Genomic DNA, 27,203 nt, shown 5'->3' with positions numbered 1-27,203 from the left:
TGGTTTTACAACTGGGACAGCGAAAGGTAATGGCACTGTGGCACTTAAATGGTACACATTAAATGCCAAATGGTGCGTAAGCATCAAAAACTGGCTTTAATGCTGTAAATAGGGAGAAATATGGTGCAGAGATTTTACCTTTGATATACTTTATGGTAAAACAGGCTTAACCCTGCATTCATGTGCAATTTTCTTCAATATACTTAGGCACTTGGATGGCACCTGTCACCCAACTCTCCGTCTGTATTAAATTATGAAATATGTTGTGAACTATACTGTGCATGTGTGCTGAACATTCTTTCTTTGCCTTTGTTCTAAGCTCTGGGTTTGACATTTTTCTTGTTACATATTTAGAAACGTGGTTGACAACTGTTCACCCAAGCACATGACTGACATTAACTTTTAAATATTACATCGCTTACAAGTGCAGTTGAGGTTCGAACAAGACAAAGAATGAATGTTCAGCTACACAAAAGCACTTTTGCAATCTCACAATGAACATAGATAGGTGGCACTGGTCATCCTGTGCCTAACAGAGGGTTAAGGTTATGTCATGGAAAAAGTCAAACTACATTGTAAATTTACATGCAATGAAAAATTCTGCTAAATGCAAAAGCCGATGTGCCTTTATTTGTTAATGATGCCAAACACATCAGTTTCATCCACTCTGTCACTTATGATTCAGATATTTATTCCAGATGCTGTACTTGCATGCGAGGACATTTCCCAGTAATGTGCTTCATCATGAAACCTGTTTTCTTCTCTCACAAAAACATCTTTAATGCAATATACGACTAGTTGCTAGAAATATTAAACACTTGGTTTTTCAAACAAAATAATCAGTGCTAGGTACTATGAAGAAGGCAAATTGAAGTCAAAAATATAAATATGACTTTGTTGAAATCTCCTGCAACAGGATATTGGTTACTGAATCAGTACATGATAATGGATGTACATGGAAATCGAGAGCTTGACTAAGATCTGACTCTAGGATTCTGATAATTATGTTCCAATGGTATATAGCCAATTGACTTGTCACCACGTATTGCTCGAAAGTTCTGTGAATATAAGGCTTGCCAACGAAACTTGAGTCTATCTTGCCAGCGACACAATTTCTTGCAATAAAAGTGAAATTTCCAAATCTAAAAATTTGTTCCTATGTCCAACAACCCTTATACAATTTTTACCTTCTTTTTCTGTAAGAGGAGGAAGGTTTGAATTCCCATCATTCTAAAACAGTGCTGCCATTAGGATCTGGGAGGCCCTTGTGTTTTGAAAAGTGAAAATATAGACAACTTCCATTTCTCAGCAAATTCTACATTAAACCTGCATTGTGTATTTATTACCTATTGTTTATAACGAATGCAACCGAGATTTTGAACATATGTAAGTTTTGTACAGAAATTGTTTGATAGAGACATGAAACTTACATTGGGTGTTCACTTGTCTATGTGGATATTTTTTAAACAATAAACCAGAAAATCATGCTCTACATGAATGTTCAGTATGCGGAAAAAGTTACTAAGGTGTAAAAAAGTTTTTGAATTAAGTAAAAACTAACATGGATAAAAAGCAGCTGTGGAGTTGCTTGCAATAATTTTCGATGTGTATGGATGGCCTGTGTTGGTATTTATCAAACTGATACAAGAATGATCAATTTTTACACATTTTATACATTACAGATAAATTTATGGAGTTAATTGTGGCATATTCATAAAAAGTTTGTTTTTCAAAATTATGTGGTGTACTGCCAACATTGGTTGTGTCAGTGGTCAGTATCAGGTGTGCCGAACAGCTGGCTATGTTATTCCATCAATGCCCACGTGAAATAAAAAGAGTTGTAATTTATTGTACAGAAAGATGGGTAGGTTAGGTTTTTGTATGATAAATTTTAAATCTTTTGTTTCATCTGGGCATTTTACTACTTAAATTCTGTATATCTATGTCCCGTCCATGCACACTGCAGTGTTAATCTGAATGGAATACATCTTCAAACGAGAGATATATTCACAATGCCAAGATAGGCTTAAGGTGTAGACACACCTCAATAACATGAGAGTCTTCAGCAGTGGTCGGAAGTAGCACGCTACTGTAGCTAGCTACAAAATTTGTAGTGGTAGCTGTAGCGGCACTACATTTTTTTAAATTGTAGTTGTAGTGGTAGCGAAGCTACAAAATTCCTGTAGTTGTAGCGAAATTTTCGCTACAGCTACATTTTTCTCAGCATTTTGATGTAATTTTTGAATGTGGCAACGGCATCAAAAATAAATGACAACATTGCTTACTTTTGCAAGAGACTCAAAAAGACAAAGTCCATTACATGCAAATACAGGTAATCTAGATTATAAATATCTTTATATCGCAGATTATAAATATCTGCGTAATTTATTTCATTAGCATCTGAATAATTCTAATATCCAGATAACTAACTGGCATATATGAATTCCAGATAACTAACTGGCATATATGAATATATTCCGGCTAATAGCCATTTATTTTAGCTGCATCGCTATATTGGGGAGAATCATCTCGCATTTGCTACACCGCCAGGAAAAAATGTCCCGTTTGTGCCACCCCTGGAACAAATCCTGTGGATATCGATGGCGTAACAGACAGCAAAATATCGATAATTACTGTGTAAAACACAACTTACAGTGCAAAAACGGACAATCCATTTTCTACTAATCTGACAAAGCAATAGTGCCAGCAATCAATGGTTCAGTACGTTAACAGCATTGATCATTGTCAGTGTATAGGATCACACAGGCAAGAAATTATTGTTACAACAACGGTAGTGTTTCTGGAATTACAATTATTTTGGTCATAATGTGTGTTCGCAAATTTTAAAAATTACAATATATTTTATCATATTGTAAAGAAAACGTACAAGTTATTGACTTTCCTGCAGAAATTACATTTTTTTTTGTTAAAATACACAGTTTTTAAATTTATGTATTTTTCCTACTTTTGCATCCTTTTCTGTAACTTTTTCTAATCATGGCAATGAGGATGAATTGTTTATTTAGATATATTCTTATCTATGGCCGTTTTCTGCCACTTTTAGCTAATTGTGAGAATGGGGAAGAATGATGAGCAGAGTGAGGAATGGAGGAGCAGGAGGATCCCATCTTCCCAACTAGGAGTCTTTCCTAGTGTTTGTTTTGAGTCCACTTTATGCACAAATCAGCTGATCGAGACTGATACGAACCACCATGTGCCCTCAGCCGGGTATCGAACCTGGGGCCCTTTGAATACAAGGTGACAATTACAATTTCCACTGTCTTTGGGGAAGCATTTCCAACAGAAAAACTTACGTAAAGAATTGTTATATCTGTTTCTCATTTATACCATTAGAAGCATCCCCCAGTTATCTTCAAGGTTCAAGCAAATATCCGCCATCCCCCAAAAAACATTCTGTTTAAGTTAAGAAGATTAAATTGCTAAATATCACATTTTTATCTTATTTCCATTTTGTGCAACACGTTCTAGTTAATTTCGATACATGTGATATTCTTCCAATTAATTTTAAAAAGAAGTCTGTCACATAAATATTTTTCAAATGACAATAAGAACATCACGGATACGTGTAAGACCTAGTTTTTTGAATATGCAACTTACAAAGGTACTTTATTGAAAATATGTAACTGAAGTAATACTGCTATAAAAATTATAGAATGAAGAGAATCATGGTAATAACAGAATCTATTTTTCAGTACGTACAACTATCATACTAGGGCTTCTTTTGAATAGCCATATAGTTGTTTAAGTTTTTAAAACAGAAGTAGCGCAAAAGTAGCGAGTAGCGCACATGACTAGCGTAGCGAGCTACTTTTTGGTAAATGTAGTTGTAGCTGTAGCGAAGCTACATTTTGGAAGAGTAGCTGTAGTTGTAGCGAAGCTACTTATAAAATGTAGCGTTCTGATCACTGGTCTTCAGACAGGCCTTTAAAGAAATTATCTAACTTGGAGTAAGATGGCATTAATGCTGAAATGTGTATACAATCAGTGGCAACAAGTATTGAAGTATGCGAGGAATAGGCAAAGTGAAATCTACGTGATTACAAGATTTGTACAAATAATAACAAACAACATTGACAATGCATTAGTAGAAACGTATTTTGTCACATACACATACAGTTCAATATCTTAAAAATGTAGAAAATTTAGTAGGGGCGTGGTTTGTAGTATTGAGGTGTTGTGAGAGACCTGAACTCGTGACTCTTTTTTGGTATTGTTAAAGCATTCTCCAATTCGTTATTGTTAAAGGCATGCAAATTTCGTTTTTGACGAAAACACGAAATATGAAATAACATGTGGTAATGTTCATTTTTCTCGTTTCTGAAAGGTCTGAGGTGCATTTTTCTACCCTATTTTGTCACGAAATAATGCGAAATGAACTGCAAAATGCGAAATTGACTCTTAAACACGAAATTTACCGTTTATATACTGACACAACACTTTCTGAAGTCTGAAGTATCCTGTGAGTTATGCAATTCACGGAAAATTGATTAATTCTGCTGTAAATATTTGAGAAGCAAAAATGGACCCCTTTACAGAGGAATAAACTTAATACTCTGGTAACTACATAAATGTGCTATTAGAAGGGGTAAGTTTATTTTGTGTAATAAGTGCAGTTTTTAAATCAAATTTAGGATTATATTCACAATTTTAAAACCAAAATGTCATTTTATATAGCACTTTTGATGTGATTATTCACCGCTGTAACACCGAAATTTTATTTTATTTACTGCTTTTGAACCCAAAATTGACTCTGTTTTTGTACCGAAATCTTGCTTTTTTATTTACCAAAAATATGTGCCTCTAGTTATTGTACAATACAGATGGTTCTGCTAATGTAGTGGCTGCGACATTGGCATGTGGTCTTATCAAGACTGGACTATACTAAATATGTTGCCAAGCTATCCAAGAAATACTTGGCACCATCGACTTCACTAGCAATTCAAAGGACACATATTGCAATATCAATGATTGGGAGAATTTCCACAGGTAATACAGGAAGCTAGGGCCACACTCCTAACCAATGCATTTTTCACTAAGTGCCTGTGTGGATGAAAACAAAATGTAATAAATGAAATAGATTTCCAGCCACTAGGTTGTAACTGTTGTTATTATTATTATTTATATGGAATATTAAAGAACAAATTTGACAAATACAGTCATTCATTCAGTCACTGACTCAAACCTTAGTCAAGCTCTCATTTTTGTCGTCATTTTTTCATAGAGCTGCATCAGTTTTTGTTTGAAGAATATGTCCTTACTTTTCATTTGCACAAAAACCAAACAATAAACGGTACTCATCATTGTTGGACAAGATTCCACACTTGTACAATAACACTGAAAAGAAGAAGCAGCGTTCCGACAATTGTAATGCACAATGACACTGTCTGTCTGGCACTCTTCTGCTTTACGTGTGATCCGAGCACTATTTCGATCACCGCATTCACAATGTACTGGCCATCTAAATAAAAGCACGGTATTATGTTGATGATGCCCAAACCAGCAGAAAACGTTACTATGTATTTACACAAAATAACAACTGAATCCGGTAAAGACGATGGTATGAAGTATGCAGGTACATAGTCACTGATGTGGACTGTTTTGTACACCTCGGCTGGATGCCCTATGAACAGAACGATCTTCCCATTCATTCTATCTATCTTTAGGAGTTTTGTTGAGTTTTCTAGGGATGGCTTCATGCAGTGAAGGCCTGTTGGACAGTCTAGTGCTGATGAGCACAGGAGAGGGGATCTTTCCGCTACCGTTCTTCCTGGGAGGCAGGAAAACTGTGGCATTTCTAACGTCCCCTCCTCGCCTTCAAGATACTCAAAACACAGATGATCAGGACTGCTGACACTACAGCATTCAATGGCACCATGTGGCATTTGCCGGACTGAAACAAAAGAATTATTTTTAGCAACACCACTTCATTTCTGCACAAAGTAGTATGACTTCCTGTACTACATGCTTGAATAACCTCTGAAAATCATCATCCAAATTAAAATTATATTTAAAAAAAATGGTGAACAACATTTCCACAAAATGTATCTGAAAATAATTTACAAGCAAGGAAAATTGAAGCAAAATTGTAGCAGCCCTCAGTGACTAGGCTATCCAAGTGAATTTTCATTGGAAGTAATATTTCCATTTTTATGGCTATTGAGATCAAAGCCTTCTCCTTTGAACTAGTTCCTCAATTTTCAGTCATTACTGAAAATCTGTCCCCTCAGATAATGAACTGACAACCAGTTGTATCAAAGGTTGAGAGGATTAGGAGGTAGTCTGCATGACAATATCAAAATATAGGACATGAACTAACCAAAATCTCATGCTACTTTCAAAACCTGTGGAACTCTGGCACATGTAGCACAACATATGAGCACAAGATCCTGAAGACTCCAAAAAAATATAAAACATTATTTATGATTCACGGTTCTATCATGTAACATTACTTATGATTCACAGTTCTATCATGTGTAGTTAGAGATGTTTAAGAAGAAATAGTTTTTCTTTCTCACGGCACTGTTTGTCTGCTGGCTGATCACATGTTAAAAGAAACATTTTTCTTCTTCAAAATGTTGGCAACTACATATTATAGAATTATAGAAGCTCTGAATAGTACTCTGTTTTATGTTTTTTGTTACACCTAAAAAGCAAAACAATGTGGACATTCAAAAAATTATACTGTATTGGGAAACTTCTGAAAGTACAATCTGAAGACCATTTTAATTTAAATTGGAATTATGAACAGAGCCATATAGATAAACGACCATATCACTGGCAAATAAAAAAAAGCTAAGAAATAGGTTAGAATAATAAGAATGCAAATTAATATCAAATCAAATATTGAAATTTCTAGCTCAGGTTTATAGGCTCAAACTCTATTATATTTAATTTCATTTTTCATTTACAATGTAAATTAAATATACGTACTACTACAACATAATAGGCATATTGTCTTGAATATCAAATGTAATCTTGCTGCTGGGCTATGTGTAATTCCTCAAAACAAATATCAAATGTATTTTTTTCAAATTATGTGATGAAATGTCATAATTATATAGTCAACTGTTATTGAAAAAATGTCAAATATAGGGTCAAAGTTGTAGAGGCATTACTATAATGTGAAAGGGAAAGAAAGGAATACGACATTAACAGCAGCAAAAAAACAAAAAACATTGGATTTCTTCACCACTCTTGTGTACACTATCTCCAAAGATAACAGTATGATTATGTGTCAGACAGAACCTTTGACTATTTATTTATAAAATGTGGGTTCATATTATTGACAAGGCCAGAAAAACAAATTGAACTATTAATGTTGTCAAGCAGAATAAATTAGGTACGAAAAGTTTCATGTTTCTAGTTATGACAATTTCTATGAAATATTAATTAATAACTGGCTGAATCAAGGAAACACTTTGTGGCTGAGTTAATTAATTTCAATGATATATCAGTAAAATGTATTGGTTAGAAATTACCAAACAATACTGTCCACTACATTACCAGAGTTCACCATGTCACACGATATGCAAAATGCATGTGTCTTATTAATTCTGGGCGAATACTGTGTGGTAAAAATTATTTTTACAATTAAATGTTTAATAAAATACTTGATAATTTGCACTAAGTGTGGGTATCATTATAAAATTAACCTGGCCAATAGTTAACACAAACATTCCTTCAGTTTTTTTCTAAATGAACTTCAATATTACTTCAGGCCTGAAATCTTAAAAGACCTTAAAAGGTAAAAATATGGATAAAATTGGTTAAGATGTATCTATTTTAATATTCTAAATGTACCGCCATAAATATATTAAGTGAAATCTCAAGTACATTAATGTGATATGCTTGTAACAGAATATTTACGTTTTTAATATTTATACTTGTAAACCTGTGCGCAACAGTCCATGAGGGCCAGGGCCCTATCTAAAGTCCGCGCGTTCATTATATCCCCAGCGGTTAACAAAGGGAGCGGTGCTCTTTGTTAAAAGAAACACCCAAGCGGGCAGTTTTCTCTTGAAGAAACTGGAGTAGGAAAGCGATGTTGCCATATTGAAGGAAAGGGTAAAGAAAAAGAAAGAGAAACAAACAAATTAAAGAATATGTAAAGAGAAAAGAAAAAGAGATAAGATTAAAAAGGACAATATTAATAAAGATAGGAAAGAGGCATATTATAAATCCTCATATTTACACTGAATACCCCTAACGTTTCTACTCGAAAAATATATTATTCAGAATATACATATATAGTTAACTTACCTTCACTCATCGTCATCGCTGTCTCCCACATGAATCACGAATCTCTCCTGGTTACTATCCGTGTCGTGGTTAATGTATTTTCTCTCAATTTTGATGGTGTGTTGAATACAGAACAACCAAAGCTGAGCATCAATTGTCTCTGTTCCATCATGCAACAGCTGGAATACACTGGCACTTAGGGTAGGAGATACATTGTTTTTCCTCACATATGATTTTAACTTGGCCCACACCAGTTCTATGGGATTAAACATGCAATGGTAGGGAGGGAGTCGCAACACTTCATGTCCACGTGAGGCTGCAAGCTCATCCACTACGTACTTTTTAGTAATGTTTGCCGATTTAATTATTTCTAATAAAAGGGCTTTTATAGGAACAGGTTTCGGTACTGGAACGTCGTGCCTCTCCATGAAGGAAATAATATCCTGCAGTTTTGTCTTCATAGTTGGGATTTTCACTAGCAACCTCGAGTGGTAACTTGCATTATCGCAAATTATGATACACTTCTTATCACTTGGCAAATTTGGAAGCAGATTATTGGTAAACCAATTTTCAAACACTTGTCCGGTCATTTCGTCGTGACTGTCAGCTTTACAATCTCCAATGTTCTTAGCGGAAAGATACAAACAATTTGGGACCCACCCCTCGCTGCTCCCAGCATGGAGCACCATGATGCGTTTTCCTCATGCTGACGGCGACTTCAAAATACAGTTGCAAGTACCATCGTCCCACCCTTTTTTGACGACGCCGTGAGTGTCGAACCAAGTTTCATCTAAATAAACAATCTGGCAGCCTTCTGATCTCAACTTGTTGAGTTTGTGAAGGTAACAATACCGCCAAGCAACAATTCTTGTCGACTCCATTATTGCATTTCTTTTCTTCAGCCGACGAAAAGAAAAACCAAGTTTCTTCAGAAGCTCTTGAAACGTCGTTTGTTTGTAAGGGAAGTCTCATGTTAGTTTCAGTTGTGTTAATAATTCACAGACACTTGGTGCGCGTCCTTTAGAAAAAAAATTGTAAATCTCTCTCCTAACAAAATCGCAAACAAACTCGTCCACTTTATGAAATATTTTCTTTTTATTACCAGGCTTCTTTGGTGTAATTGGGCCTCTTTCTGTGATCTTTCGCACTGTTTTCCTGTCTAATTTCAAAATATTTGCTGTTTCCGATATTGGTCCTCTTCCTGAATTATTCCTGGAGACATATTCGTGCACACTGCATACAAATTCTTGAGCTTGTTTGTTCAGAATTCTCTTTCTTTTCCTCAGCACTCTTATAACTGCCGCTGCTAGTACTTGGCTGGGGGTCACTTTCGTCAGTTAAATTCTCCTGCGCAACAACGTTTGCTAAAGGAACCTCGTTTGCAACCCACGGTCTCCACATGCTAATAACAAAACCAAAATCTAATATAAAAACTAAAAGCACAACACTATAACAAAGCAACAACACAGCACCATAACACAACAGAGGCTCACGCACCCACCTGCTCTGCCTTGCAACTACAAGAAATGTAAAGAAAATGTGGCAACAACGTCTGAGTGCACGCGCTTATCGGGAGCGGTCTGGCTATTGTTTCCAGTGTTAAGTTTTATCAAAGGGTTGCTGATGGGGATATAATGAACGCCCGGACTTTACTGACTGCCAGCCTCACTCCCACATCCCACATGCCTCTACAGAGGTGAGCGATAATCCAACCAGTTACTGGGTAACATGTGGTCAGCCCGACGAACCTCCAGTCATTGTTGTAAGTTTCCACGACCAGGTTACGCCACTCATTTGTAGCTCCCCAATCTCCTAGCAATGGTAGGTGGCCACCAGTCCTATACACTGGCTGAATCTTTGAAGAAAAGTTATTACGCTTTCCCCCAGGAGACTCGAACCAACACACATCCCATAGCCCGAGCCCAAAGCCTGATACCTTAGACTGCATGGCCATAGTGCATGATATTTACATTTTTAACATTTATCTTGTAGAATAACTTATTTGACAGGAATCTTCAAGAATATTAGCTCAGTCGAGCCTCGGGCTCTCTAACTCTAGAGTAGTTAGAATATCACACTACAATGCTGGGTTTAAATCCTGCATAAGACATAAATATTTCAACTAGAGAATAATCATCTAGATCTATAACTTAATGTACAACCTTACCTGGTACAGACTCGTCAAATTCCTTTACTATTTCTGAGGTGATGCAGTACCCCGGTGTACCATGTTTGATTGACCTCAAGATGCAGCGAGCCCAGTCAGTTGTGTCTTTAATCTCACACTCATTGATTTGTATGACTTGATCTCCAACTTTCAATCCCGTGGGACCAAGCAGTAAAGAATGCTGAAGTGGAAACATTAGATATAATTTTTAAGGGAGGGAAAAAGTTTATTACAGACAAGTCAGAAAAACTGTTCGTGAAGGTCATGATATTGTTTGCTTAAATGTAATGATATTACATTAAATACTGATATTAATATTTTTTAACAATATAATTAGAATCTGAATGATTTAATCACCTTTATAAAACAATGCATATGAAATGAATTTTCACTTCCAAGTTCATATATATGGGTGTGCAGCATACCAAAATGTTGGTACTGGGGAAAAAAACAAAAAACAATCTGGTTCCTGATTCTGTTCTTGGGATACCTAACAATTTGGAAATTTTAAATTGTTGGGTATTTAAGGTGCTCAATTTTTAAAGATTTTTACACTATAAGTGTTGGATTTCTTAGAATTACAAAAACAAGGGAGATATTGTGCAGAATGTGACTTTTTCAGTGTTGGAAAATACTGCACATTTCCCATCCCAAATGTTAGGATTTCTTCGTATTTCCTGTCCCAACAAAAAAGTGGCACACACACCCGTATTCAAATAAAACTTTTTTTTTATGTTACCTCATTGATACTGCTTTTATTTATGAAAGAATCTGCATGCATGTATCTTCTTACAATTTAACTTATTTAACATAATAATTACCTCTTGAATCTTTTGCACTGACACTCCGCTCCCAGCATAAAAGAAAGGCCAGAAAATGAATGGTACTAATCCAAGAAGCATAAATGCACTAAAAGCAAGCACTGAATTGTGCCATATCCCTGCACAAAGAACACGAAGCTGTCGTTTTGGCGAAAGAATGAACAGTTGTTCTGTGCTTAACTGAGCATACGCAACAGGTAGAAAGTACATTAGAATAACTCCTAAGCCCACAACACGTACGTCTTCTCTGTAAAAGAAATATAAATGTATGTGTAATTTTCCTTCAAATATGTACAAGAAAACACCAGTTTCTATTTGTAACATGTCCATTTTAGAGCATTGAAAATTCATAATTTTATACAAAGTAGGAAGAAATTCATCAAATACTGTGAAGAAAAATCAAACATCGATGCTGGCTGTATCCATGTGGGATCTGAATAAATACTAAGGTTTCATTTACATTTTAACTGCTATGTATATGAAATTGATACACAGGGTGTCTCCTCATCGCAGGCCATGTGTATCAAATTGATACACAACTTGTAGGCAGCGTGTATAATTCTTACACAGCTCTTTTGAAAACAAATGTATGTATGGAACTACTTTGTTACTTCAGAATTTGTATAATTGTTTACACACAGCCTTGGAAAGAACAAATTTATTCAAGTGTATTTCACAGGCCGTGTGTATAATAATTATACACATTATAATTAAAACCAAAAACTTGATACGCTGACCAAGGCAGAAATTTATTTCATTTTAAAACATAAACCAAACGTTACGTTTCAACCTTGGTCAGCATATTGAGGTTTTGGTTATAACGGAAGCAGGGCTTAATGATGTTAACATTACATATATACGTATAATTATAACTCCAGCCCCTACAAGAAAATGCAAAATTCAACCTGGCAGTTAAAGTATTAATGTCAGTAACTGGAAAATAGATTTGAAATCTTCACACAATAATTTCATTTTTTGAAATACACTAACATACATAATTTATTATGTAACATGTTATACTCTATAATATTGTGTAGTGTTTGATATGTAAATTACAAAGATGCCCTTTGAGAGTAGTCATGTTCAACTACAACACACATACATTTCCCTTTTACTCCTCAAATTTTCAAATCAATTTTGATTCTTGTTTGTGGCTGAAATTATGAATAAAATTGAAACAATCAGATTCTGTCAATGAATCAGCCAATTCTTGAGTTTCCATGATGCCAAGTTAGGAGGAAATTGCCACCGTTAAGAACGTTTTGAAAAACATGCCAAACTTCCAGCACCATAGCTAGATATTTTGAAACCCTGGGCAGGATTGTGGTTTGGCACCCCTCCAGCACTACCAAGCCCTGACATTCTATGTGCGTCCCTTTATTTTTTCTTCTCATGCCATGGTATGTTATTTTTACTCCCTACAAATTTTGAAATGAGGAAACAAAGAAAATCAATCTCATTAAAAATAATTATATTTAAAGATTCAAAATTTACATTACTAATATAAGAAAATTTAAAAATATTTCTGTGTGTCTTATTGTCTGACGTACATATTTTAAAACATACTATTACTACAACTTTGGGAAACAGAACATTCCAGCAGTATGTTACTAGAACATACCTTTGCCAAGTGCAAATTTCTGTCTTATATTCTGCCTTCGTTGTCTTAAAAAAAAAAGCAACTTTTAAGGGGACCCTCTGTGCATGGTTGATATGATCCTCCCGAATCCTATAAAAGAATCGGGCCATATTTAATGTTATTCTCAATTATTTTGCTTCTTATATTCACAATAAAAGTTATGAAAGTTAAGATATTTAATGATTGACCTAATTACATAATTTTGTCTCTGAAAAGTTTCATGTTTGTTATTTGTAAGCTTCATGAAAGCAAAATCTTACATTGTTGACAATTAGTTAAAAATATGTTGTTCTCAGATTTAGAATTAAACTATTATGAAAGCCATAAGAGCTAAATTTCAGTTGAAGTTATTAGTAACATAAGCCTTATGGACATTGGAAAGGAATTCTTTACAAATGTGATGAGTTTGTAATAGAGGATATTATAGAAACTCCATGGGTTATAATTATTGTTTTAGGCAGAGAAATCAACGTTCTGGAACATACTGTTTAATATTTAAAATATTACCATTGTACAGGAATTAGTTCTACATATCACACCTGTGTCAAAATGATTTAGTACATAACAGTTGAAGCCTCATATCTCATGTATTTCTATTACTATACCCTAATAAAAATACTATAAAAAGACTACTTACGATTTGTGAGTATACGTTTTAAAAATATGAATTACTATACCCGTACCTGAGAGGGGTCAGAGCATCCCATTAGCCCACTAAGTTCAGCCGAGGTGAAGGAACAGATGAAATTGAATATGAAAGGTGATCGAAAGAAATAGGAAGGTAAAGATGAGGATCGATGCTTTGTCTTCGTGATTTTTTTTATGTTGTAGCTGCGATTGTATAATTTTTCGAAGGCGATTTATGCTCGAGGACGATGACAACAGAGGGTGGCCTTATGGTTCGAGAGAGGAACCGCCACGAAGCCTAGTTCAGTATGAGAGCAGCCTAAAGTGTCTCGGTGGATGTTTTTGCTCACTCTCTTCGTCTCCTTCGGAATTCAGACCTGGCGTTCGAGTGCAGGTCTCTCCCCAGCCATGCAACTAAGCTATGATGATTTTAAAAGGATGGTATTTGTTTTATTTGATTTTGAGCATTTTCCCTCTTCATCATCCTGCAAGTTGTTGTGTTTTCCTTCCTAATTTTGCGTAATGCTATGCGTCATTCGTCGTATAGTTATGTGTTATTTGTGTGACACTTTAAAAATGCAGCGAAGTTTGACTTCATTTGTCTGTGAAGCACATAGGTTACAGATGGTAGTATTTTTGTTGGTGAAATGTGTAAGCCCCACGACAGGTTAAGTTTGCAGCAACGTTTTGCATATATAGACTCAAATGTGCATGCAGAATATAGTTCCGCTGCAATACTGCTAGACGGTTGAGGCAAGACTGGCACGGGAGATGCTGAGCGCCGTTTTCGTGTGGATTAATACATAAAACCTGCTGCAAACTTAATCTGTCGCAGAGCTTAAATTATATGCAATAACAAACTTTTAAAACCTTAATGTGAATAAGAACAATAATAATTTTCAGATTGATTCATTTGTTGATTCCATAACAATTACAATTTACTTGTTACTTTACAATCATTCAACATTCTGTACATTGAAAATTTACTTACAATTTACTTGATACGTGGCCGCTCTACCAATTATACAATCAAACAAACAGCAGAACATGATATCTACTATGATAGATACAAGTATTCAATTAAATTTATCCCTACTAAATATTTCAGTAATTAAAACTACAAGTATAAAACAGATAAAGACAATTGTACTTATTCACACAAATCAAAAGTTCTTAATTTCTGGCTCAAATCTGCTCATGTATATGGTTTCAATTTCAAAACAAGCATGCTGAATCTAGGCTCTGTAGCACAGTGGTTTGGATCCCACTTTAAAATGTAGGTACAGTCCTGATTAGCCTTTCTGTGCATAAAGTGGACTTAAAACAACAAAATCAATCAATCAATCTAGGCTCTGTACTGAAGAATGCAACTAAATTATAACTTACAAATTACTGTCTACTTAGGAAAAGGAGACCTACCTCACTGCAGCAATTGCATGACCAAGCTCATGGAATATACTGCATAAAATGAGAGTAAGGAGATAGTAGCCAAAATCCTCAAATGGTAAATTGACACCTGGGAGCTATAATATAATACAACAAGGAAACTTATTAATAATGGAATTCCTGTATGTGTCTTGAAATGTAATGAGAAAATTTAAGTATAAACAACAAACTAGTTACATACAAACAATTTCAATTTGTTGGTCAAAAGTACACAGTAGTATCTGATAATAATTACCATTTATGAAATATGTGATTTACTTTTGACAGTCTAAATAATGCAATTTCAGAGTATTACTTAAAGATGGCAAAATGCACTTGAAGCCAATGATATTCAGGGTGATTCCATGATCAGTGAACCTACATAACCAAAAATATAAGTTCCGTATATGGATAAAGGAAGGCTCGATTTAAGGAAATTGCCTGTAATATAATGAAAGGTTTGTCAGAATCACTCCGGGCTGGTTTTTCAATGTCTGGTCAACTTTTTGGTCAGGCAACCACCAGTTGGAGTTCACCTCCACTCTTAACCAACACTGGGTTTTTCAATGCGAAAATAACCAGAGGTTCCCTGACTTTAGGTTGAGCGTGGAACAACTGTATGTTGGTAATACTGATGCAAGTAATTCGATCCCACTGCCATCTAGATTTCTAAATTCAAATCAAATTTCGCCTGGTGTGAAAAGGTAGAACTACAATAGGGCACTTGCGGTTCTTGAAATTCATTGTTTACATTGCAAATACAGAACCTAACGTGCACGTATTGCATTGCTACAAAAAAAAATACATATAAGGCGAAAACAATTACTACACATTTGGCTTTTGCTGTAAACCAGATGGACTTCACAAAACACAAAATAGTAAAATGTAGTACAAATAAAGTATTCTTTCATACAGGACGAAAGAGACATCAGATGGAAATAATTACTATCTAGCCTATGTAATTACTAAAATATGTTGAGATTTTGTATGTATATATTGACTAGAAGTTAATATCCTGCTTTGTACACATTTTTTCCTGGGAAAAGTAACATCACAGAGAAATTAAATATTTTTATTGAACATTCATACTTTACAGGCAACTTTTACACCGTAGCTCTCTTTACCTGATGATATAATAACAATTTTAAATTAATATTTTAGAATCGTGCAAAATAAAATATAGAATCAATGTCAAAATCGTGGTAAATGAACGATGACAAAGGGGAAAAAAAACGTCAGCAGCAGGACTCGAACTCACGACATAAAATGGAATGTGCTCCAAACTACCGCCCTTATCCACTACACCAACCTGCCGCCTCCCGATTTACTTCCTTTCCCTCGTCATACGTCAGAGATGTCACCAGTACGTGGACACAAATCAAAGTTTGGTGACCATTTGTTTAGTTTTGACTCTTACTGCGCACTTCATGAACTTTGCTAAGCACAACAAGTTCCATTTTTACACCAATGTAGCTTTTTATTGAATTATTTCTCGTTCAATGTGTCTGAGAAACTGTCTGGTGGAGATCTATCTTCCGATGAGGCAGCCATGTTTGTTCGGAAACTACCAGTCATCTCGCTGACCCCCAGATGAAGCACGGATCAAGTTCAGTGTCACTTAACCTCCAGTTGACCTCTAGTTATTTGCCCAACCTGAACTTAAATCTCACATTGAAAAACCGGCCCTCACTGACATTATATCATCGTTTTCACTCAACAAGTTGATCAAAATGTTGGACCACAGCTGATTACCCACCCTCCAGACAGGATTAGCATATATCCTTAGGTACATGGAGTGTTTCGAACTGAACCCATGTTCAAGATGCATGTCATGGTCGTGTGAGTGTCCCTTCATCAATTTCATGCAATCAGTATTTCATCCTTCTTGTTGTAAAAAAAAAGCAACTTAAAATGACAAGAAAAAACAAAAAAGTACATATTTTATATAACTGTTATCTCATATATGCTAAAAACGTTATAGTTCTAAAACTAACTAAGCCAAGCGTCAGGTTAACCTTGCAGCAGGTTTTATGTATCAATCCGCGCGAGAACTGAGCTCAGAATCTTCCGTGCCAGTCTTTCCTCAACCGCCGAGCTGCTTACATCGGAGACACTGAGAAAATCTACAGTATTGCCAACCGCACAACACATCAAAACCCGCATGCATGTCAAGTGGATTGTATTTTTGCTTCTCTTTGTCTCCTGAAACATAACATTTTAAAAGTACTTTCTGCGCATATATTATTTAATAAATGTGTCATTTATATAAGAGCGAAACAACTTCTAAACATGAGAGCATGTGTGTATATTTCGAGCACGCAAAAATAAAAATAAACAAAGATAAAAGTAAACAACGATAGGCCCCTCTTGAATTTAATGACAAATTATTGTTTTTGGTTTAGAAAGAAATAGATTTATGAAAAACTTGGTTGCTTCGTTCGCAATACATCCGTTACTGTAAGACACACGCACTTCAAGTTGTACCACCAAAAAAGCATGATTTGTTATTGGTGATATATACAATCAGGTGCATTGTCTGTCGCTATTACTCTGGTTTCAATTTATGAATCACTTCACTAAACCAGGATTCAAATCTTGGTCTGTCTATTTGTTGCTGATAATCACCCTTCCCTTTCTTTGCGCGGAACAGTAAATATGCGCCTTCAACAAAGCTTTCATTGCCGCCAGTGGGTGAAACAATAAGCCTCCCCCTTCCCCTCATCGTCGGTTTCTTCAGCCCTGGCGGTGGTTTTGCATGGTGGTATCCTTCCATGGTTTATTCCCCCTTCCCCCACTCACCGAGTTGAAGGACGTCTCGTCCAAATAATAAACATGTTTCTTCTCACTGCGATATATTTTAATACCGTGGAGATTCTTTTGTCGTCAAACAACAAACAATCGTTTCCTCTTGCTAAACTCAAACCGCAAATCATTCAACACCCATGATACAATTCGTGTGCACATTGACGGCAAATCACCTCACGCCCTGTTTTACTTTGATCTTGTTGCCGCAAGGAGGATTATGCATTTAAAACAACTTGCTTGACTTTGAAGAACATTTCCTTTCGGATGAAGCCCAAAATAACATTCGGGTAAAACCGCGCGCTGAACAGGAGATTCAGCCATTCTCGCCGCTCTACAATAAACATAGGGTTAAAATAGTGAGAGGTGCAACACTGGTATCAGCAATTTCACGCGCTCTGCAACGCATTCAGTCTCGCTCGACTCGCTCTAAAGTTTCAATGTCTCTTCAACGCATTACAGATTCGAGTTGGCGAATCTGCGGTTCTAAGTTCGTCTGCACAGTGATTGCAACCAATTAAGTCCATACCTGCTAATCAATGTATTATTTTGTCTGTATATTACAAATTAAATAACTGTTTTCTTGCAAGTATGCAGTTGTGTCGGAATAGAACCCGTCTCAGTGGAACTATATTCTTGCGCGCACGTTTGGATCTACATATGCTAAAACCTGCTGCAAGGTTGACCTGACGCAGGGCTTACACTCCCTGGTGCACTCTGAGGACCAAGGTCTGCCAGCGGTGGTCACCATATCAAGCCCCACCATCATTGTTTTCTGGCTTTCTAGAATGTACATAGATGCTACAGTACAACTAAGTCTGAAATTAATATACTTACTACAGGCTCAAGAACTATTCCTGTATCACTTCCTTCTGTTTTCAGAAAGCCACTTATCGCTGCTCTGACTAGGAGGGCAAAGGCAGGTACAATCAACATGACCGAAAACCACATTCCTGCAGTGAACCACCAATGAAGAAATTTTGGCCGGCACGAACCCCATTTCTGAATGGACCTGTTGAAAACTGTCGTGAACCATTTAAGTCTTAGAGCTTCAATCTGAAGGCCAGTGTTTTGCAGAAAATATAGGTATGGGTAGTGGGAGCAAGACTGTAAAAAAAGAAGGAACATATTATGTATACATGCAGTTTGTAATTACTTAAGTTATGATTTTTTTTAAAAAAAATTAGCACAATGACAGATATCCTTACACTATATACAGAAAACAATCTCTGATGTTTGTTGAGAAATGAATCAAGTTCCAATAGATGACCATATATGATGGTCGTTTACAGTTGCAGAATTTTATGAAATTTACACAATGAATAAATGTGTACATGTAATGAATATATATGCTGATTAATAATTCAATATACTAAGATATACTTCCGCATGAAAATAACATTGCTAACAGCTAAGACAAGCATAATTGCATACAATCTACTTATCAAATTAATATTTTCTGAGATTTTAAAAGTTTGAAATTAGTTTCCAATCCCTTCTTGTCCTCCTGTACAACTTGCATTACACAATCAAAACTCATAACAAAAATTTACACTGTTAATTCGTCTGCAACTACTACTGCTAGATTGTAATTTGAAGCTGATGCAGAACTTTTTAATTATGACATCTATCATTTCTGCTTGCTTGAAGTGTTAACAATAGGAATAAAAATGTACACTGCCCAATGTGCGCTATTGAGCAAGTACAAGCCTTATATTCTTCCATATAAGCTAAGTTAAAATATTTCTCCACACCCAAATGTGTTTGCAAAGAAAGAAAAGAATCGATGTGGGTTTTAGTATGGGAACATTTGGTGGAACTAATTGTCCAACATAGTAATGCAACTTAACCTTGGAACCCTAACATGGGGTTGCCTGTAACCCCACTTAAATATACACTAATACCTACTTCATTTCTTAGCAGGACTGCTTCAAATATACACAAAATAGCTTCTACATTTACTAGGCGTTTTTATGACTAATAAAATAGTAGTAATACACAAATGCAATACAAGAAAATACATCATAATACAATGAAGTGTTATGTGTTTTAGCAAATTCAATTGCTCAATTTCCTCAAGTGTGGTTTACTGTTTCCGTGTATCTACTTTTAACTGCTCATGCCTTTATTACTAGATATACAATAAACAATGCAATATAATACAGCACAATACAATAAAAAGACAGATGACATGCATTTTTATTAGGACTGAGCCAATACCAATGTATCGGTATTAGCCGATACCAGCGGTATCGGTAAGTATTGGTTCATTTTTTTTACGCCAATACCAAAGGTTGAGTGATTGATTTGCTTTAATTTACATCGCTTTTTGTGCCACTTTCGGCTAATTTGCGAAGATGGGGATGAGTAATGATATGATGAAATTGATGAATGTACACTCACGGCGGGGCGATGATACCAAAGATTTTGAGTGGCTACAGCAGCCAAGAGAAACAACTCATTTGTCAACATTTGTCCTTTTTCAAAAGTTCGTTTACACTTCCTTGTGACAGGTTGTGGTCCAGCATAAGAATTCCATGTAAATTTCCAAAAATGATGCACCATTCTGAGAAGCAGATGGCAAGATCAAAGGCAGGGCTAAAGAGAAAGTGTTGTGCCCAAAAGTGACATTGAAGGCATCTAACTGCCAGGTGGTCAACGCAATGTGGAAATAATAGAAACTATTCATTGCTAATTCTTGCTTGCAAACTTGTGGGTTAAGAACGTGACGATTTCAAAACCAGCAATATTATAATGCTAGGCTCATTCCGGAGTTCTTGGGAAAGGGATGAATGTCGTAGTGGGAGGGAGGGTTGTGGATTTTCTTCTTGTGCTCTTGTTTATATTGCAAATGACAAGAGAATAAAGGACAGCAGGGCATCTACAGAACTGCCAAATCTTTATTTGTGTACATTTTTACGTTGTGTTCCTCCCTCCCCATGTTAATCCAAATGATAAGAATGTTGGATAACAGTTTAGTATATCGGAAACACATTTCTTCATTTTTACAGAAGAAACAACTTACGGAAATGAGTTTGTCTAAGGTTTACAACGTTCGTCGAGGTATTTTCTTTCATCGTGGAATATATTTGACCGGGAAATTATGTATTTTTCAAGAGAAATATCTCACCAACGCACAATTCCCATTGATTTCATTTGCCTCCCGTACCTAAAGTGGATGCAGCGTACGTTTCATGACGTAACCCCCTGTCAGTGTTTCCAACCCCTTTTTTTCTTCACTATGCTTTCCTAACATAACCAAACCTAACCTTATCGGAAATGGCTCGTGGGGCTATCCGTGAAACGTTCGTGGGGCTATCCATGAATGGTTTGTGGGGCTATCCGTCAGCTACCCATGCATAATGTACAATTTCCACCGGTGACGAACACCATAGTAGGTATTTTTCTGTGAAGAAAGTTGGAAATACTGCATACCCACAACATGAGTGAAGATGTGGCCGCCGAATTGTGTGTTACGGAAGGAAAGGAATCAAAGAAATCACTCTGTATGTGAAAAATTGTGTTTGTTTTCGTGTAAAAAGCATAATGGCACCTTGAACTATGTTCCGCAATACGCAATTGGTAAGTACGAACCAAGCAAAACACAAAATATCTGATTTTAATGTGTTTCCAATATACTAAACTGTTACCGAATGTTGTTTACATTTGTATTTATTTATTTTGCATTCCTTGTGCAAGCTGTATGCTATACACACTTCATACATTTTATTTTACACACTATAACTTTCTCTGGCAGGGACACTTATAATAATACACCGAATACTTTAACAATGCTTGCAACATTTTAAAAACTTCTTCTTTTCTTTGCATCCTTTGAGGATAGAAAGAAGTTCATATAAAATGTCACAGGACATTTTAAGTTATATAATGCTATATGAGAATAATTTAGGAGTATTTTATATCATTAATAGAATGTGATGAGTTTTGTGACTCAGTGACTAGCCTCTGTTATTTTACTGGAATTAAACAAGTATCGATATCGGCAAATGGTGGTACCGGTTCAGCCCTAATTTTTATGAAATATCAAGGTGTTTCTCCCACTGCAGAATGTCGTACTTTATTTCGTTACCTAGTTTTTAGTCTTACTATTTGGTCTAGGAATTAATTCGTGCGGTTGTAACGCACACATTGAAACTGTAGTTCAAACACAAAATACATAAATACCTTAAGAAAAATATTGTCCATCGCGAGCCACCACTTTCGCCCATCTGTCAGGCAAGTTACGGATTCTGTGGTGAAAGAAGTCCTCATCCTTTGAAGCAATCCATTCGATATCTTCTGAAGAAGTGAACCACTGTCCAATCAAATCGTTATTCATGCAATCGAACAAGTAGTAGTCTGAAGGAGCAACGTCTGGTGAATACGGCGGGTGGGGTAAAACTTCCCATCCAACATTTTCTAAATAGGTTTTGACCGGTTTTGCGACATGTGGGCGAGCGTTATCATGTTGAAAAATAAGTTTATCATGTCTGTTCTCCCATTCTGGTCATTTCCTGGCCAGAGCTTGCTTCAAACGCATTAATTGTCGTCGATAACATTCTCCATTAATAGTTTCACCCAGTTGCAGCAGCTCATAGTATACCACACCTTTCATATCCCACCATATGCACAGCATAACCTTTGCACAGTGAATATCTCGTTTCGGTTGTGATGGACCTGGTTCACCTGGCTTCACCCAGGCCTTTTTTCGTTTCGGGTCCTCGTAATGGATCCACTTCTCATCGCCAGTAACAATGCGATGCAAAAACCCCTTTCTTTTCTGTCTTTGAAGCAGCAATTGGCAAATGGTTTTTCGTCTTTCAACGTCTCTGTCTTTCAATTCATGTGGAACCCAATGTGACATCTTCTGAATCATTCCCATGGCTTTGAGGCGTTTGGAAACTGTTGTTTGATCAACGCCTAATGCTTCTGCAAGTTCTTTCCTGCGTTTGACACAAATCCTGATCGAGCAATGCTCTCAATTTTTCGTCTTCAAATTTTTTTGGCTGTCCAGGTCGCTCTTGGTCTTCCAGGCCGAAATCACCACTTCTGACACGTTCGCTCAGCTAGCGCATGGTCACCATACACTTCCACCAAAATACGATGACTTTCGGTAGCACTTTTCTGCATGTTAAAGTAATGAAGCAGAACACCCCGCAAAAACACTTTATCTGGCACGAACTGCGCCATGTTCAGTTGACTACAAAATGCTGTTGTTGACGTGTCAATCAACTGCCCTATACTACGAACGATGCACGCTGACAGGAGTTTTTAACGCATGTGTGGCTACACGGAACTGTGGGATGATACGCTCGTTACGCCATCTCTTGTCCAGGCACACGAATTAATTCCTAGACCAAATACATACAGACAACCCCTAAATCAAACAAAATCAATTTCCTGGATAACTAAAGGGATAAAAAAATCCTGTGAAACAAAAAGAAAATTATATAAAGAAATCCAGAAAAACAAGAATCCCATACTTAAAGACCACTACAAAAAATATGTAATTATTCTCAGGAAGGTAATAAACAATACTAAGAAAGTGGCCATTGCAGATAAAATACGCAAATCTGCAAATAAATCAAAGAAACTATGGAAAATTGTTAATGATGAAACTGGTAAGAAAAGAAGGAACGTGAATGAAAAAATAGAAATAATGGCTGATGGAGAGAAAATAAGCAATCCCCTTGATGTGACACAAATTTTTAATACATACTTTGTGAACATTCCCAATACCGTACATAAAAACGCAGTAATCTCTACACCTAGATTAAGAACATATTTCAACAGTCCCCAAAACACAAACACTATGTTTCTCACACTAGTAACTGAGGGAGAAGTCGAGAAGGTAATTATAAATTTTAAAAAATAAGTATTCACCAGGGCCAGATGAATTTTCACGCACATTAAAAATTATGAAGAATGTATCCCTCTCAAACCCAACAACACAAATTTTCAATGAATTTCAAATATTCCCTCTTCCACGTTTGTACATATTAGAAACGTTGTACTTTATTCATACAAATTCTAAAATCTTCTCAAAAAATCTGGACATACACAAGTACAGCACTCGTATGCATAACTCCCTCCACCTTTCTACTGTCCGCACGTCCAAAACACATAGTGGTCTAGGATTTCAAGGTGTAAAACTCTATAACAAGCTGCCAGAGGAATTCAAGAATCATAATCAAACCAAATTTAAAATAACAGTAAAAAGCTTGCTTATGAAGTATTTGTTTTATAGCACAGAGGAGTACTTAGATCACATTTTTCATTAATAGACATAATCTTTGACTTTTCTTCTATTTTTATGTTCACTAATAGCGTAACCTTTGATTTTTCTTCTATTTTTTGTTATTCTATACTCTTTTATACTTTTTAATATGCATAAGTATGTGTTAATTCCTTTGTACTCAAATCATACATGTAATTGACCTATCCCATATCATAGTGCTATTTGTAATTATATGATCAAGTGGATGGAAATAAATTATATCATATCAGACTGTCTCGTGACTGTTAAACTAATGTAGTAGCAGTGTCATATTGTTTAATTGATTGAAATGAAAATTTTGGGGGTTCAGCACCTGTATATTTTGGGGGAGGGGGCCCACATACATTCGAGGGTATGTGTTAATTCCTTTGTACTCAAAATTATACATGTAATTTTATTTTATACTCTTTATACTTTTTAATATGCTTAAGTATGTGTTAATTCCTTTGTACTCAAAATTATACATGTAATTGACCTATCTCATATCATAGTGCTATTTGTACTCATATGATCAAGTGGATGGAAATAAATCTTATCTTATGCTCAGGGCACGACCAGTAATGACCAATGCAATAATATGATACAAGAAAATATAACGTAATAGGCTAGAATGTACAATATAGAGAAAGTCTCCAATTTCGTTAATTTTCGGTATACTAACTAATTTTGGCCTCCTAATCCCTAATCTGTAGTAAAAAACCGGGGGTCACGTCTGGAAATTGTACATTTTGATGAAAAATTGTTCGTTAGCACCAAAAACCATCCACGGGTAGCCCCACAAACCATTGACGTTAGCCCCAAAAACCATCCACGGATAGCCCCACAAACCATTGACGTTAGCCCCAAAAACCATCCACGGGTAGCCCCACGAACCATTCACACGAGGTTAGGTTAGGCCTGTTAGGTTAGGTTCCATTAGCACTCATTTCACCCCTACATTCATCGAATAAATAGGGATCGTACTAGAATTGAACATCATAAATCATTTTCTTGTAAAACAACGGCGTGGTTGGACACAATGACAGGATATTACATTTTTGTTCGTAAAACTACGCATATACACCTATATATATAAAAAATTCAATCGGCTTTTTTTCAAATTTTCAGACGTGACCCCCGGTTTCTTTGGGTCGGGTACCCTATTCTACACCCTCGAATTTTGAAATTTTTTTTTTTCATTATGAACATTATTTGATCCTATTTGTGAATAAAAAAAAATTGGAGCGCGGAAAGAAGTATTTACGACTGTACAGCCGTTTAAAGTTGAAATTTTGTCGTTTGAAATGGTTCGCAATTATTTCCAATTTCTAGATCGTGATACTAACACGACACCAAATTTTAACTATCGATCTCAACCTAACTGAACTAACCTATCCACGCGCCAATGGTTCGTGGGGCTAGCGCCAATGGTTCGTGGTGCTAGCGCCAATGGTTCGTGGGGCTAGCGCCAATGGTTCGTGGGGCTAGCACCAATGGTTCGTGGGGCTAGCACCAATGGTTCGTGAGGCTAGCGCCAATGGTTCGTGGGGCTAGCGTCAATGGTTCGTGGGGCTAGCGCCAATGGTTCGTGAGGCTAGCGCCAATGGTTCGTGGGGCTAGCGCCAATGGTTCGTGGGGCTAGCGCCAATGGTTCGTGGGGCTAGCGCCAATGGTTCGTGGGGCTAGCGTCAATGGTTCGTGGGGCTAGCGCCAATGGTTCGTGGGGCTAGCGTCAATGGTTCGTGGAGCTAGCGCCAATGGTTCGTGGGGCAGCAGACCATCTCCCTGTAAGTCAAGTACAATGTCTCGTATGTCTCGTCGAACAAAGCCCTCTATGTCCTTCATCCGTTGAACGTGTGTCAATCTCATATTTAGTCCTTTTGTCTTAATTCAATGTCACACAAATCAATTCCAATGTCTAAAGTAGCACAAAACAATTGCAATGTCTCAAATATCCATTCCGCCAATAAATTACGTAAATAATATATTGAAATCGCAAATTATCCCATTGCACAAGTCAAAGATAAGAAGAAAAAGAAAATGTTCAGACGTGCGCCTGTGACATGAATCCAAGATGCGCCATGATCAAATCCCTGCAAAACTGTTTCGACGTTACATAAGGAATCTAAATATTGAAAAACGTAAGTTTCCTAGCACGTAGATCTAAAAAAATTACTTTCCGCGCTATTTAGAAACATCGTTTATTATGAAGAACTAATTTTCGTAACGAGAATATTTAAAATGTGCGAAAAATCGAGGGTGTAGAAAAGGGTACCCGAGCCGTTTCTTTCAACAGATTCGTGATTAGGAGGTCAAAATTAGTTAGTATACCGAAAATTAACAAAATTGGAGACTTTCTCTATATTGTAAATTCGCTCCACGTAATATAATATAATGAAAGTCATTGTACAGTTTATAAGCATTTTTCACAAATGTCATGGCGATGTTCACTGCAAACTGGGGTACCGCAGTTTACACACCTCTTTTAAGTTTTTCTATCTATCAAGCACATTCACCGTTGCTTTGCTGCACTTAGAAGACCCAGCACAGGGGATGAGGGATCTCTGACATTATTGAAGACCAAACTTTGGAAATGGTAGTAAAAAAAATGCACCCTTAACACTAACATGGGGTTACTCATCACCCCCAAGAACGCAACTGTTGCAAAAACAGGTCTTACTGACGTGAACGATAGGAATCAACTGAAACAATGACCCGATCATATAAAAGTACCAATAGTGGGGGAGGATTACACAATGGTTCAATGTTCTGAAATAACAGGGAGTTTATTTTCTCGTTGGGGTTACTGGTAACCCCTTTTAGGGTTCCAGGGTTAATTATAAACTATTGCTATTCTTACCCTGAACATTGTATCAAAGAAGAAAAGTGCGCAATGTAGCAAGGCAATGATAATCAGTACTGTCATCACATCCATGGTATATAAGTATTATAATACAGTTTTAGTATTGTCAAACATCAGGCAAATGATTTGGACTGTAACAAACTTTTATGTTTGATCATTGGTAACTTCTCCCACCCTGTTCACAAATTCCATTGTTTGTCTGTTACTTGTAATCATATTCCATGGTGTACGTAAACACATACATATCTGTTTTGTAGAAACAAGAATCATTTTTACACGGAATTACTTTTTTTTTCGTTTATAACTTCACAAACTTCAAGCTGTACATTCTGCATAATAGTTAG

At 36.3% G+C, this 27,203-nt stretch overlaps 1 protein-coding gene across 1 annotated transcript; it reads right to left on the bottom strand.

The window, feature by feature from the left end:
- Positions 1–604: 604 nt before the first annotated feature.
- Positions 605–27,203, bottom strand: S2P (membrane-bound transcription factor site-2 protease). The gene is made up of 6 exons (XM_083123885.1): positions 26,857–27,203; positions 18,578–18,847; positions 14,933–15,036; positions 11,248–11,494; positions 10,427–10,607; positions 605–5,911 (listed from the first exon to the last, which is right to left on the bottom strand). Exons 1-6 carry the CDS (start codon positions 26,929–26,931, stop codon positions 5,319–5,321), a joined length of 1,470 nt encoding a protein of 489 aa, XP_082980011.1. The 5' UTR covers positions 26,932–27,203; the 3' UTR covers positions 605–5,318.

Source organism: Lepisma saccharinum, chromosome 6, assembly GCF_977018435.1.
Source record: "Lepisma saccharinum chromosome 6, izLepSacc3.1, whole genome shotgun sequence".
In the NCBI taxonomy this organism is placed as follows: domain Eukaryota; kingdom Metazoa; phylum Arthropoda; class Insecta; order Zygentoma; family Lepismatidae; genus Lepisma; species Lepisma saccharinum.
The sequence above is the reverse complement of the archived record's forward strand: the minus strand, read 5'-3'. Positions and strand labels throughout refer to the sequence as shown.